At 43.2% G+C, this 14,882-nt stretch overlaps 1 protein-coding gene across 6 annotated transcripts in view; it reads left to right on the forward strand.

Moving 5' to 3' along the window:
• Nucleotides 1-14,882, forward strand: part of GALNT13 (polypeptide N-acetylgalactosaminyltransferase 13) — a 158,461-nt gene that overhangs the window by 102,974 nt on the left and 40,605 nt on the right. For all 6 annotated transcript variants that reach the window (XR_008733679.1, XR_008733676.1, XR_003560646.2 and 3 more), the window contains exon 9: nucleotides 966-1,146. Coding sequence is in view for 2 of the 6 variants with exons in the window: in XM_055719318.1 (XP_055575293.1) it covers nucleotides 966-1,146 (181 nt within the window). In the remaining 4 variants the exon portion in view is untranslated. The remainder of the gene's footprint in view (nucleotides 1-965; nucleotides 1,147-14,882) is intronic.

Consider the following 14,882-nt stretch of genomic DNA (forward strand, 5'->3'; position numbering starts at 1 on the left):
CCCCTCTTGTTCACCCGACTGCCTGCGGTGTGCTCCAGTTCTGCAGGCTTGGACCTCCAGCCTCCTTCCGTTTCCTCTCTACTTGTTTTCAGAGCCTAGAAAGATGGGAAATGGCAGAACAGAAGTTAACACACAAGCTGATGTGTATCATAGCAAGACTCTTGTCATCTGGCAGAAAAATACATTACTTCATTTAACAACAGGGTATTAAAGGCCAGGATTATATAATTTTTTTATACTTATGCAGCTGTATTGAAACCACTGAGCTTACTCAGAGTATAAATTCCAGTAGCGGAAAGGGACAGTTTGCATCTAGAAATTCATCAAATTCTTTTCTTTCTCTATAACTTTTTTGGGGGTTTTTTTGGAGTTGATCATGGTACTCACCATGTGAACATGCATTTTGCATCTGCATTTCACTTCTGTGGTTCTGTGGTGCTCAGAGTACCTGTGCTGGCTGCTTGCTATTGCTGTCTGTGATAGTAACCAAGCCCTGCTGTGCCTTTGCTCGGGATGGTCATGGGCATGATTCTGCTTTGAAAAATATGTCCATAGACATATCCATATCTATATATCTATATACACACACACAAGTAAAGTTCTCTGTTTCTTTAAATATTATGAAATCCTGGAAAATTCAAACAAATAACATCCATACCCTACACTGAATCTATTATAGGATGACGCTTTTCTCAGATGGTGCTTTGCATGTGTTTTTGTTGTAAGGACACAGAACCAAGTGAACCATCCACACAGGCATTCACGTTGTGACAGTTGTTAAAGTCTGTGCACATTCACCGCTATCAAGAGTTTCCCTTAAACTTTTTCTTGAGATTCCCCTTTGAATTGTGACCTGGGGAAATAAATCAGGAGGTAGCTGCTAACCTGGCAGTCCCAACTGCTATAAACTCGGCGTGGCTTGTATTTGGTTTAGTCAACATTTTTTCTGCATGTTTTAATTTCAGATTTGGCAGTGCGGTGGCTCCCTTGAGATTGTCACCTGCTCGCATGTTGGCCATGTTTTCAGAAAGGCAACACCTTACACCTTCCCTGGTGGCACGGGACATGTCATCAACAAGAACAACAGGAGACTGGCAGAGGTCTGGATGGATGAGTTTAAAGACTTCTTCTATATAATATCCCCAGGTAAGAAATTCTATCCTGATCATATTATGTTCTGTACAGCTGTCTGAAAAAAAGGGAAGCGTAAATGTAAGGCACATAAAGGTAAGTGTAGACATGTCCACATGTGTGTGCACAAGTTGAGACATAACAGCAAAAGTGCTTTCAAAATTCTATCCTTTCCATTTGTTAAAACCTTCTATAATCTGTTCCCAAGGTAAAAATATATTAGTTAAGGCTCCTCCTTTCCCAAAGACCATGAGGTTTTCATCAGAACGTTATTCTCATAACGTTAGTTTTCAACCAAGTAAGAAAGTTCTTCTGACGCATTTAGTCCAGGAAAAGTAGAATTTGGCCAGATTATCGTTATGATCCCTGAAGATCATAATGATATTCTTATAATAATAATGAAGATCATAATGATGCCTTCAGAAGGCATCAATGGGAGGGCAGCAGGTTGCCCAGAGAGACAGTGGAGTCCCCGTCCCTGGAGGTATTTAAGAGACATAAATGCAGTGCAGAGGAACATGGCTTAGTGGTGGGTTTGGTGGTGCTGGGTTGTACTTAAAAGTTGGATATTAAAGGTCTTTTCCAACCAGAACAGTTCTGTGATTCTCTCCTGGCAGAGGTGCTCTGGGGCTGCGTGGACAGCAGGGGCCCTTTGGAGCACAGGACTCAGTGCCATGAAGTGTCTTCATCACGTTCCTCTGTCTCACCAATGCCAAGTATCATTCCTCAGGAGAAACGCTCTCTTCTAAACATGCAGATTGCTCTTCCTTTTTATTGGTGATTTTCATTTAGGTTTCAGTATAGAGCACATAGCAGATACAAATTACAAACAAGGTACAAATACATGAGATAAAAAACATATTCCTATTTGATCTTATAATGGTTAAGGGTTATATTGCGCATAAATATTTTGATGAAATAACCTAACATTATGTTAAAGCTGGGGACGTTTAATGTAAATATAATCAGGGCCCCCATATGAGTGAGTTTATTGGAGTAGGTACATTAAAAATGGAGCGTGACATGGGGCTTTCGTCACTCTCCGTGCGACGCGCTGAGGTGTCCCTCCAAAAAGGACATGTCCCACTCAGCCTGGCACACAGCTGCCTACCCAGGGACTCCCTGGCTGGGAGAGCCCTCACTTTGGTTGGCGTAGACAGTCAACCTGTGCCCATGAAGTGACAGCACAGTTTGTCTTTTTTTTCCTCGTTAATTAAGCATAAGTTTACTTTATGCAACTAGCTCTTAAATAAATCTTGGTCTTTAGAATAATGTAGCTACCCTCAAGTCTCTGACAGGGCAGTTTTCTTTCATGTTCTTACTTTCATCATTTCAAACGTACATGTTCACTTGAAAAATGAGACTTGGAGGCGATTCAGTTTTTATCAGACTTAGAGTTTTAAACAAACGTTTTGGGGTTTTTTTCCCCTGAAGAAACCCAAGAATCAAAAACTTTAATGAGTGGCTGTGATCAGGAAAAAAAGAGTGTGTACCTGCAGTGCTGGTTTTTGAGTAAAGACTGTCTTGCACCTGTATTTCAAGTAGACCTTTGGTCACAGCTGACCTCTTAAAGCAGGCATTTTGAGCTTAGACTTTTCTTTCTATAAATCAGGACCAGTAGTTTTATTTAATTTGATTTAGCTGAAATAAATGAAAAAATAAGGTTAATATACTTTATAATGTTATTTTCCTTTTAAAGATTTGTATACAAAATAGAAAACTATTCTGGGTGGGTATTTACTCCGAACAGTTTTACCGATACCACAAAATTATACAGTAGTAAAAAGTAAATTGCTTCAGTTCAAAAGCCAGAATATATAGTCATATGTATGAAAAACAGTTATTTTTTCATACTATTTATAAATTACTTAAAATGTCTGTGGTAGAGAGTAACCATAGACTATGTAAGCTATTGTTCCTATTTTCTTGTGTGCTCTGGGATAATCTTCCAATTCTTCCATCTTTAAACTTTCTTCCCATTTAAATTCTGTAGCAACAGAATCAGTTTACATTTTCACTATCACCGAGAAGTAAACCTGGGACCATATAATTATCTGTATGAGTTCTGCGTTTCATCTCCAGCGCAATTTACTGTTATTATACCTCAGCTCACTCTGACTGCAAACCTGCTTGTTTCCACAAGCTGTTTTGGTGCTTTGATTTTTTCAGGGGTGCAAGACATCTCGGTCAATCATCAGGTGCCAACCTGCAATCATGAGCTGTGAAGTCGGAAAACTCTTGATTTCTGCATGGGTTGTCGCATGTGTCCTGTGGCTGTCACACTATGCGCTCATAAAACATTCTGAGTCCATCCTGGAAAACCCTTATCAAGCCAAATAATCTAAGGCACCATTAAAAAAAAAGTCTATGCACACCTCAAGTGCCCCGTTAATGGCGTAAAAAAGATATTTATTTATTTATATCTTATATATACACTAAATACAGATGTGTAAAAATGTGTATATAACCAAAAGATGCAAGCATGAAACAAATCTTTAAGAAAACATCACCAGGCTGATGATCCCCATGAGTCAGAGGTTTAGGGTGGCCCCGAGCGTTTTTGGGAAGCGCCAGCAGGGCTCTGCCTCCAGCTGGGAGGAAGGGCCATTGCATCGCAAGGGAGAGAGGTGCCGGTAGATTTCCTCCGTCCTTGTGAAATACCTCCTCAGGTGCATCTTCTCGTGGTGCTCTGGCCCCAGGGCTCTGAGTGGAACACTGGTGGAGGAATGCCTGGTCTCGAGAAAAAGTAAGTCTGTTCTCTTCGGGGAACAGCCCATGAGGAGAGGTTTCTTGGTCCAATAGTAGGAATGAAACCATGGAAGAAGACAAAATGTTGCTGACTTCAGGGTGGGTAACAAAAGCCAAACCAGCCAACGAGGTGAACCACCATCCCTCTCCAGCCATGTTCTGTATGGGTGGCAGTGGGATTCCTGGAGGGCAGAGGTCTCCAGAAGCCATTGGTATCTCCAAGTCCTGTTTGTCTTCTGCTGCGTTTCTTCTGAGTCGTGCAAGGATGAGCTACTTGCTGCCTTGGTCTGGAGGAGCAGGTCAGCTGTTAAAGCTACTGGTGTTTGTCATCACTCGTAGTGCTGACTGAACAGACATCATGGGTCACACCTGGTGGAAGTGCAGCATGGGTTCTGCGTGTGCTGGCTTTAACAGCATGCAGAGGGTAAACATACCATGAGTGCAGAACAACCCCACTGACAGAGTCCTCTTACATATGGAAATGGAACTTTGTGTGAGATGGGCAGGGTTGTGTCCCTTTCTAATTATATCTGCCCAATTAATGCTGGAGGAGTACGGTATGTGACAGAAAATTTGCTTGACTGTTTCTGACATAATTGGTTTCTGTTCCCCTGCAAGAGGAAGGGAAAAAAATGGAAAAAATAAATATAATGCTGACAAATGAATGTCTAATATGATGTACAAGTGAATTCACAACCCATGTAAGAGGCAGTCAAGTTCGAACCATAAATTTATCACATGGGATTAGCCATTGTTTAATTTGCTTCTCCCTTAAGTTCTTTTTTTGTGCAGTCTTGTAAGAGCAAGTTACCCATTGCATTTGTGTTGAACTAAATACATTTCTAATATTTCACCCTGAAAGCGTACATTTTCTTAAGAGTGTGCGAGTACTAACAATGCATATTCACCACATAACATATGTGGCGAATACACTGCACTCTGTGCTTTTATATTCTGCTTTGACAGCAAGTTTTTCTAGGCTGATGAGGAGGTAGTTGCTTTAAAGCATTTAGGTGAGCTGAAGCTCTAAAAGCACTGTACTAAGGGCTATTGAAAACACAATACATTTTAAATGAAATATTAGCAAAATGCATGTAAAGGTGACTAGAATAGTGCACGACAGGATAGAATAATTTAAAAATTCCAATTTCAGAAAGAGTGCCAGATTAAATTGCTGCTCTGTAGTTTTCTAAAACATGTTAATATTTCAGTTTAAAAAAATGCTTCCAAATCGCTTATGTTCTAATTTTCAAATTCCTAAATGCGACACTCAAAATCCTGGATCAGAACTCTTTCTGGGGTTTTTTCCCCTCTCTTTTTCTCTCTACCATTGCTTTTCTTTTTGTGTCACAGCCTTCTAAGCAAAGGTCCCTTTGGTTACAGCAGGGCTTGATTTTTATATTTTTTTTTAATCCTTTTTTACCCAGAATTTCTACTGAGATATTGTGAGTTGTGGTAGGGAGGAATTCAGTACTGAGCAAAAGGTGATGTTTGGCTATAGAAAGTAAAAGAAAAAGGGCATGGAAAAATGTATCCGATTTAAGTCTGCCTTTGGCTTTTCTCCAGCACATCTGCGAAAGCTAGAGCAAGCCCCTCACTGTGGGCGCGGGCAGCCGCCGTCCCCCTGTGCCCCGTGCTGGCACCGCTGCTGGGGGGCACAGGGACACAGAGGGGCCAGAGCTGGGCAGGGGCTGGGGCACGAGCCCGATGGGGGCAGCTGGGGGAGCTGGGGGGGGGGTTCAGCCTGGAGAGGAGGGGGCTCAGGGGGGCCCTGATCGCTCCCTACAGCTCCCTGGAAGGGGGCTGCAGCCAGGGGGGTCGGGCTCTGCTCCCAGGTAACAAGCGACAGGACCAGAGGGAACGGCCTCAAGTGCACCGGGGCAGGGTCAGACTGGGCACTGGGGAACATTTCTTCATGGAAAGGGTGGTCAGGCACTGGGACAGGCTGCCCAGGGGGTGGTGGGGTCAACGTCCCTGGGGGTATTTAAAAACATATAGATGCGGTGCTGAGGGACATGGGTTAGTGATGGTCTGGGCATCGCTGGGCTAACGGTTGCACTCAGTGGTCTTAAACATCTTTCCCATCCTAAATGATTCTATGGTTTTCCCTGCTCTGCTCTTTTGACAATTTGATATCAGACCTCCAACAAAATAGATTACTTTGGAACCACCCATTTAAAAGAAAATAAACCTCAAGAAAGTGGCAGTAGGAAATACCTGTCTCCATCTATCAGAGTGCTCACGTTGCAGGATGCCATGTGAATGGAGTGATGCAGTCATGCCTCTGCAGGTCGAAGCATTTTAAATATGAGATTTGGTTTTGAGAGTGGCTATGAGGAGCACATTGGATGGGTAAATCAGAACCTTAATCCTCTCTGCTGGTGGTTCCAGCCTGGAGCTGCCTGTGTGGTGCTGCTGTAGCAGGACATTATTTGGTGTGGCTGTCGTCTATCAGGGAGGCGGGTGGTTGGATGCATGGATGGATGGGTGGATGGATGGATGGATGGATGATCTCCAGGTTTGGAGGAGTGGTGGGTACTGACATGTACCTGCGGTTCAGCTGGGCGGAAAATGCCCAATTTGGACATTTGGAAACGTGCAGATGCTTTTGATAGTAGAAGCCATTGTGAAGCTCTGTGTGGAAGAGCACCTGCCATGTGAGAGGTCAAATGAGCACGCGTTTTGATGTCTCCTCATTAGCACCTGTGTCTTGGACAGGAATTACAGATTATTTCCTGTTGCATTAGAGAGCAGCTTCTGAAATCATTTTGTGGCTGCCTTTACAATTTCTTAGGTTTCAGCAGCAGCGGGGGAGGATTTTGTCAGTGACGTTTTTTTTAGCTTGGATGTCCAATATTAGGCTTTCCAGCCTGCATTTCATCAGCTGGTTTCCGAGGTGAGAAGACATCCCTTCTGCTATGGAAAAGACCAGTTGTTGCCGTAGGCCATTTTAATTTCGGCTCCTAAGCACAGATACAAATGAAAGGCTATCTTTAACAAACCATTTTTCAGCAGTCTGACATCCAGTGAGATATCATGCATTGCAAATACCGCTTTCCACGGTGATTCCTGTGGGAAGGAAAAGCTGCTAGCAGAGGTATCCTTTTCCTTTTTCCACCTGGGGAGGACGTTATCAATTTCCCTATCAAAATTTCCCCAGGGTTGACACAGGGCTGGGGTCCTTCTGCCTTTTCTTTTATGCCAGTATGATGCTAAGGCAGCTCTTAAAATGCAGTCTCCATCTGAAAAGATGGCAAGATAATAAGGTAGAATTCAAAACCACCCTGCAGTATTTCAGATGCAGGACCGTATGGGATGGGTGGACATTCCCTCTGCACCCCCTGGGTGTCTGGGTTTGAGTATGCCTTTGGCTACCGCTGATAAAAATAAGACCTCAATTAGATGAAGCAAAAGGGGCTTATCTTGCAGTTTTTAATGCTACTACCTGGGGAGGGGAGGGAGGCAGCCGTGTTTCAAACCATTTAAATTGCTCTGCACGTTTGTGGTGGGTTATAGCACAGCAGTCAGGTTATGCCAGGGCCCCCCTTGAAAGAGCCGTTGTGCATGGGGAGACCCTCACAAAGCTGTGAATGGCCCCGCTGCGCTGTCCCACAGCCTCCCGAGCCGGGCGGGGGGGATCGTCCTGCCTGCTGAACCCTTGGCAGCTGTGCTGGGGTAGGGGTGGGGGGGTTCCCTCCCACCACCGGTGCTGTCCCGACCACGGTTCCCCCCATCCCACCTGACCAACTTCACTCTTTCATCTCTGCTATGCCTTGGTGTGCCCCTTGGTGATAAGCATCCCCGTGGGACGGGACCCACCTTCGGGCACATCAGCCTGGTGCTGGCCCCGGAGGGCTTCTGGCAGCACTGGGCACGCACCAGCGGTGGGGTTGGTCCTGCTGGCTTGGCTCCAGCTGCCCTTACCCCCTGCCCCCCGGGCAGGCGTGCAAGGTAAGAACTTCTAGGTCATTTGCTCTCGGTTGTTAGTTATAGGTACAACTGTGGAGTCAAAGAGGGATAAAATGATTCAGGTTTTGTCATGACAATATTTAATGAAACTGTTTCCTTTTATTGGAAAAATTAGGGTGAAACGCCACTGCACCTTTTGTATTTCTGGTTAAGTTATCACCTGCCTTTTTATGAACAAAACAGTAACTTGCTTCTGAAATGAACACAGATAGTCAGTAATGCTTCTAAATGTGATCTGTCTTCTTTAAACAGTTATACGTTGGCATATTTGCACAAGATTTTGATAGAAAATTCCAATTCAGAACCTATGGAGAACATGTTATTGAAAAAGAGGCTGAAATGAGGTCAGTGCCAGTGATGCTGGCAGGACAAGATCAGTTTAATTCAACACTTAATGCCTGTTGCTGTTTCAGTCGCTGGAAAGAATTTTGGTATAGGGCTCCTTTATATTTTCTGCTCTTTTTTAAAGTTGTTTATGAATGTGCTGTACCAGTTGGCGATCAAAATGTGATGATGATGTTCCCCAGCATTAAGAATCAAATAGAGGAGAAAGGTAATTAGGGGGTTTAGAAATTAAAGTTAATAACATTTAAACTTAAAAAAAACCCTTCTCAATAAAAGAATTAGTAGTTTGGGTTTTTTAATAGGCCATTTCTAAATGTTAGAAATTGTTCCCAATATTATTAAACTGGGGGTTTTTATCCTTTTGTCTGGCATGCATTTCTCTTACTTTATTAATCTGAAAAATACAGATCTCAAGATAATTCTGTTAGAGAACAAAGGAAGTTGCATTTTAGTAATTAGGTCTCTGAAGCTATTATCTATCAGCACACACTCATGTACCCAGTTCTCCTCTGGGACCTGATTAATTTGATTTCTCAGCTGATGTCCTAAGAGAAAGAGGAACCAATGGTTGTTCACAGAGGCGTTGTGTTAAATATATCTCTCAGCATAATTAGGGTGCACACCTAGTAATTTTATTTCAAGGTAAAAGTCTGGATCAATCGAGTTATGAATTGTTTTCTTGAAGCTGTCTGCTTGTAAAAATAGAACTCCGCTGAAGAAGAACCCATCTGAAATTTTTGGTGGTCTTGGACATATTTAAAATTGCTGCCCTATCTTTGTGGAAGCAGTGTGTAGATAAGAATAAAATCTTTTATTTCTGCTACCCTTGAATTTGGCCATCCTGTGTGTTGGCTGTTCATGTCACATGCTCAGATGAGTTAGGAACCCAAATTTTTAATGTATCCAACAGAGATTAACAAAAAACACCAAACCCCACAACCACAACAACAAAAAGTAAAACTGTACAGGTTAAATTCTGCGAAATATTTTGAGTTGAAAAAAAAGCTTAATTTATCACATGGTGAAACGCTGGGAGAAACAATTAACATACAAAAAAGTGCTCTATTTTTGTCCTTTGGCGTTGGTGGTGGGAGGGAACAGCACAGTTTTATTTTTACTGTGTCTTCTGGAGCGAAGGGTGGCTTTGCTCAGTCTGGAGCGGGGCCCCAGGGCTGTGAAAGCTCTGTTTGCTGAGGCTGGTATGGATTTGAAAACTGAGAGTAAGATCACAAAATATAATTGTAGGGAGGAACACTTACCTTTTTGTTTTAATATAAATACTGCGTTTGACAAGGAGTTTTGAATGTTACTTGGCAGGAGCCTGAGAGTCTGCAGTGTGATTACAGCCTGAAACCGTGGGAGCCAAGTCATTCAGAAGAGTTTGAAAAAATGTATCTCAGAAATTCTGGAAACACTTAAAAGGGTTTTAAGTAAGTCTCTTTCTTAGAAAAGAAAAATATGAATTTGTTCTGAAAAATGGAGGAGTTACTGCGTATTGCCCATGTTCTGCTGCTGTCAGTGGCACTCTGCAGCCAGTCTCATTTATGCTCAGGTTGAACTGGTGCCGGGTAATTGAGCTGACAGGAGACTTTCCTCCTAAATCAGTAAAAATCCTCGCAATTTTCTGACTGCAATAAAGTGTTCTATTCTGACTGCTTGGGAATGCAAAGTACCCAAAGGGGGGATGGTCAGTTTCATCCCAGTGAGGCAAAATGTGCCCAATGCAATGCCAAACTGCATCAGCAATTCTCTCTCCTTCCCTCCGTATTGGTCTTTTATTGGCATCTGTAATAAAAAAAAAAAAAAAGCTTAATAATAACTAATCTCTGTTAGTATGTTTAGCAGTCAGCTTTCTGTTATTTTCACTATTATCCATTAAATTAACAGTGTAATTGATGTAAATCAACAGTGCAGGATTAGACGCTGGGTGGTTCTTTGCTGTTACACCAACATCTTTTTCTTATGTGCAAAACCACGTCTTAATTGTTTCCAGGGCACGTGTGCGTATGCCCTGGTGGGTCTGCGGGGATGCACCTTCTCTGTCTGCTGCAGTCACACTGCTCCTGGCAGCCACAGTCACTTCTTTTTCAAGTTGTTCCAGCGTATCTCATTCCACTCAACCTGTGCATTGCTAAATGCAGGCAGTTATGTCAATTTATGCATTAAAATACCGTATCTAATCATTGAATAGAAATAATTACATGCTCAGGATAGGCCTGCATTTGCACAGTCAGCTGAAAAAGATAATGCCCATAATAGTTCGGTTTCTCTGTACACTTTGTGCATTGCTAAACCACTTTATCTTCTTAATAATCAGTTAGTATTCAATTCCCATGTCCTACCTAGTCTATTAAAGTAAGGCTAAAATGCAAAATTACATTATTTTTTGAGCACTTTATTTAAAGCATTATTGAGAATTTAAATATAGTACTTTATAGTTTTAATTTGGGATTACAAGATAAGTGCTTGTGTTTTACTTAGATTTACTCAGCAGACGATGTGCAATCCCGCTTTCAAGTGTAATTATATAATTAGGTTGATAATGACTGTATCAATTTAGGAAGTAAGAGCTCTTGATAAACATTTTCCCTCTTCCTTTACCTATTTAGCATTTCAGTGCTCGAGGACTGCCAGAGCTGCGAGTGCACTAATTCCAAAATAAGTTCATTTAATCTGCGGCGTGGTGATTCCACAGTGAAATGCGTGTGGCCACGCTGGTGCCCCTGGTGCGTGGCCGCTGAGTCTGCACGCATCCTGCTGGGAAAGCGCTCGCCTGGGGTGAGGATTTTCTGCAGGAGCAAAGCACTGCCCTGCCCGGCTGGGCTGCTCCTGCCATAGCCTGCCACGGTGGGAAATGTGTGTGCTAGGGGTGAGAAAGGGGGAAAGGAAAGAAAGGGAGAAAAGAGAAGAATAGGAGAAAAGAAAATAAATAAACAAAAAAGGGGGATAAGAGAAAAGGAAGGAAAGGGGGAAAGGAAGGGAAAGGGCAAAAGAGGGGGAAGGAGGGGGAAGGAAAAGGGGAAAGGAAGGGGAAGGAAAAGGGGAAAGGAAGGGGAAGGGAAAAGGAAGGGGAAGGGAAAAGGAAGGGGAAGGGAAAAGGAGGGGGAAAGGGAAGGGGAAGGGAAAAAAGAAAAGAAGGAAAAAAGGGACAAAAAAAGGAAAAAGAAAAGAAGGAAAAGAGGGACAAAAAAGGGGAAAAAGAAAACAAGGAAAAGAGGGACAAAAAAAGGGAAAAAAAAGGGGGAGAAGGAAAAAAGAAAGGAAGTACAAAATTTAATACAACTTTTCCAGCATCATAGTTTCCAAAGATCCTTTCTTGGTTCCTTGCTCAACCAAATTGAACATTAGGGCTGAACACATCATGAACAAGGGATGGAATCTGTCACGGCCAGTCAGTCTCAGGCTCGGCACTAATCCTGCCCCAGACAGACGTGAACACGTCCGTGCTGGCGCTCCTGCGTGCCAGAATGCTCTTGTGACTCTGTATGCAAGAGACTGCTCGTACGGGTCTTGCTGGGACAGCTGAGCTATTGCTTCCCGAGTCAAAAAAATACTTTTCTTCTGTTGCTTCTCTGCTTATATTTAAGACACTGATATTGAAGACCTGAACCTATTGGTAGTCCCTACTTGCTGAGATTCTCTGACTGAAAAAAACCCCAAACCCAAGAAATATTGAATGAAAGCAATTGGGCTGCAAGATCTTTATAGTGTTAGTCACTGTTCTTAACTTTTCAAGTAAAAATTAAGTGTCTATATACACACACATACAATTTTCATGAAAGTAGGTGAGGAGGTGTCTGCGGTGAAGAGCCGTGCCCGTACCAGGGGTCCATCTGGAGGCTGCAGGGCTCTGTGCTGCACGGGGCATGCCACAGTGGTGGCAGGAGAGGGGAGGTGAAGGTGGCAGGACTGGCTCATGGTGAGTCCAGGGAGGTTGTGCTGTCCCTGTCCACCTCGTCCCTGCTCCTCCTGGGTGGTCCAAGCCACCCCTTGTGGGTCCATGTGCCGCAGCACTTCTGTAAATCGGTTTACTGACAGTGTTGCTTGCAGGAGCAAAAGCTCCTAAGTGTGCCCTCAATGGGGTTTTGGGAAATAAGTGCATCTACAATTGTTTTGGGTTTGCGTGGCAAGGTTTTGGTAGTTGGGGGAGCTACAGGGGTGGCTTCTAGAAGCTTCCCCTACATCTGATGGAGCCTATGCCAGTTGGCTCCGAGATGAACCTGACCTGGCCAAAGCTGAGCCCATCAGTAATGGTGGTAACATCCCTGAGATAACGTATTTAAGAAGGGAAAAAAACCCTCCAACCAGGGTCAACCCACCACAACAACATTGGTACTCAGCCCTCGGCCTCTGCTTGGCTGGTCAGGTTCACCCAGCCAATGTAATTAATCAAAGGCAACAATCTAAAAATGAATAACGCTCTTCAAGCACCGCTTGATAGTCAGGCATCACCAAAAATACTAAGTGACTAATGCTGTAAAGGAACACAAGTGACCGCGTTATTTATTTGAGTGTTTGCCCTGATCCTGTTTCTGGTTGCTTTTACTTTACTGGAATCGGTTGTTATCCTTCTCAGTAATAAAAGTCATGGCTGCAGGCAGCAGTTGGGGCTGCTGGTGGTGGGGAAGCTACTGGTCGTGGGGAAGCTGCGTGGGAGGGCTGCGCTGATGCCCACCAGCACCAGTTCTTCCCTTTCAAGGAGCTGTTGGTCTGCCAGCCACAATCCTTCTCTTCTACAGATGTGTCCAGAGAAGTGGCCCTGCCTCACTGCTGTGCCAACAGTTAGCTGAGATGATTTATGCAAAATAAAATACGAGACAGTCATTTGGATTTGAGTGTGAACCAGTTGAGCTACAGAAATTGGCTTCGTGTGTAGTGACAGTGGAAATTAAAGGGTTCGGAGAGCGCCTGGATGGTGATCCTGAGTCCCAAAGATGTGCTTGGACCACTCTCAAGGGGCAGGAGGTCCTCGCGGTGCCCATCAGCGCTGTGGCCTGAGCCCCTCTCCCCTCCCCAAGCCCTGTAGCAGCTCTGCTTTGCCAGTTGCCATGTGCAATATTAGGCTGGCGTTATTAAACTTGGCTTTGGAAACGAGGTTGGTTACCCCAGCTCTCCCTCGCAGATGCCACCCCCGTGTACCAGCCTCCCCCCGGCAGTGGCGCCATGGCAGAAGGCGGTGAAGCTCTGTGGATGCTTCCCACCTGGGCTGGTGGTAGGAGGAAAGGGCAGGACTTGCAACACCGTGGTATTTAGCTGAATACCGTGTTACTAAAACCAGCAACTGCCTTGAGAATTATTGTTGTTTGACTTCATTTGGGGGGGTCATCTAGCTTGATTTAGTTCAAAGGTACTTTCGAGAGGAGGTACGAGAATCGGGGTTTTCCTGCCTTGTAGCTGATCCAGAGGTCTTGATGTGTCAATACGGCCTCACCTAAAGCTGCAGCTAAAAGGGGGCTTAAACCCTTTGCTCCTGGGTGCGATCCCTCCTTTGTATATGCCCTTGGTTTTGTTGGAGGTGAAAGATGACTTTTGTAGATCAACAAACGCAGAAGTGCTCCCGTGTAATTAACATAGATGAATCGAGACAGATCAAATTCGTGCTTTATCTTTTGTGTCGTTTATAGCACTGATACTTGCAAAGAACATTTTATTAAATTTGTAATAAAATGGAGTGTAAGGAGTGGGTTGGCAGATTGTTGCCAGATCATTGCCAGCCAGCCAGAGCCTTAGATTACTTTTTTCCTAACGATATCCCTTGTGGGGCATATTACAAATCTCTAATGAGTTAACACAGCTTTTCAGCTGGTAGGGAAGAGTAGAAAGAAAATCTTTATTACTTTACATGTAATGCAAATGGCATAGGAGAAATAATACACTCACACATACCATGCCCAATATTGAAATACCAGGTAATACAAAACATACATTTGAATACACTGGGGAAAGAGGCTGGCTTTGTATTTTGTCTCTAAGATTTCTGAGTTGGGAAATAATCCTGTTCTGTTAGGGTTGCATGGACATTCCAAATGAGACTCATTTTAAGATGCCTACAAAATAGAGATCGATGGCTGACCTACATGTTTAGTCTTAATACAATAAATGTCAATAGAAAACAAGCGTTTAAATTTGAAAAACAGCATGAATATAATGGTCTTTTATGAGGGTATTTAGTAATTTTTCCAGCTACAAAAATACATTTTTTTACATGCACACCCATACTTAAATCAGCTCTAGCCTTGCTACAGTCCCAGTAGTGCCAGTTTCACTCCTGCTGCTCTTAGGTGTAGTAAGAATGACAGAATTTCCCAGGAACATTTATTTTCCATATTTTGATGACAAAGAAGAGCTGTAATGTAGCAGGGTCTTATGGTTTTCACAGCAAAAATGCTTTCACTGCCAAAATTCTTCTAGTACCTCAATAATTTTACTGCTTTAATTTTTACTCTCTGGTGCCGGGTGGTTAAAGCTGAAGTCAGAGGTTTCTTTTCAACTCTGCCTCTCTTAAAAGCTTTCCTGACATACGAACTGGAAGAAACATCTTAATGCAGCATTAATTCTATTCATAATAATGTTCCCATTGGTATCTATTTCAGTAAAATTAGTATTTTTTTCTTCAGTGTCTGGACAAATTTTGCAATGTAAGAGTTAACTAACCTCTGTCATTCTAAAATAGGTATTTTATCTAAAAT

The sequence above is a fragment of the Falco cherrug genome, chromosome 8 (assembly GCF_023634085.1).
Source record: "Falco cherrug isolate bFalChe1 chromosome 8, bFalChe1.pri, whole genome shotgun sequence".
Lineage (NCBI taxonomy): Eukaryota > Metazoa > Chordata > Aves > Falconiformes > Falconidae > Falco > Falco cherrug.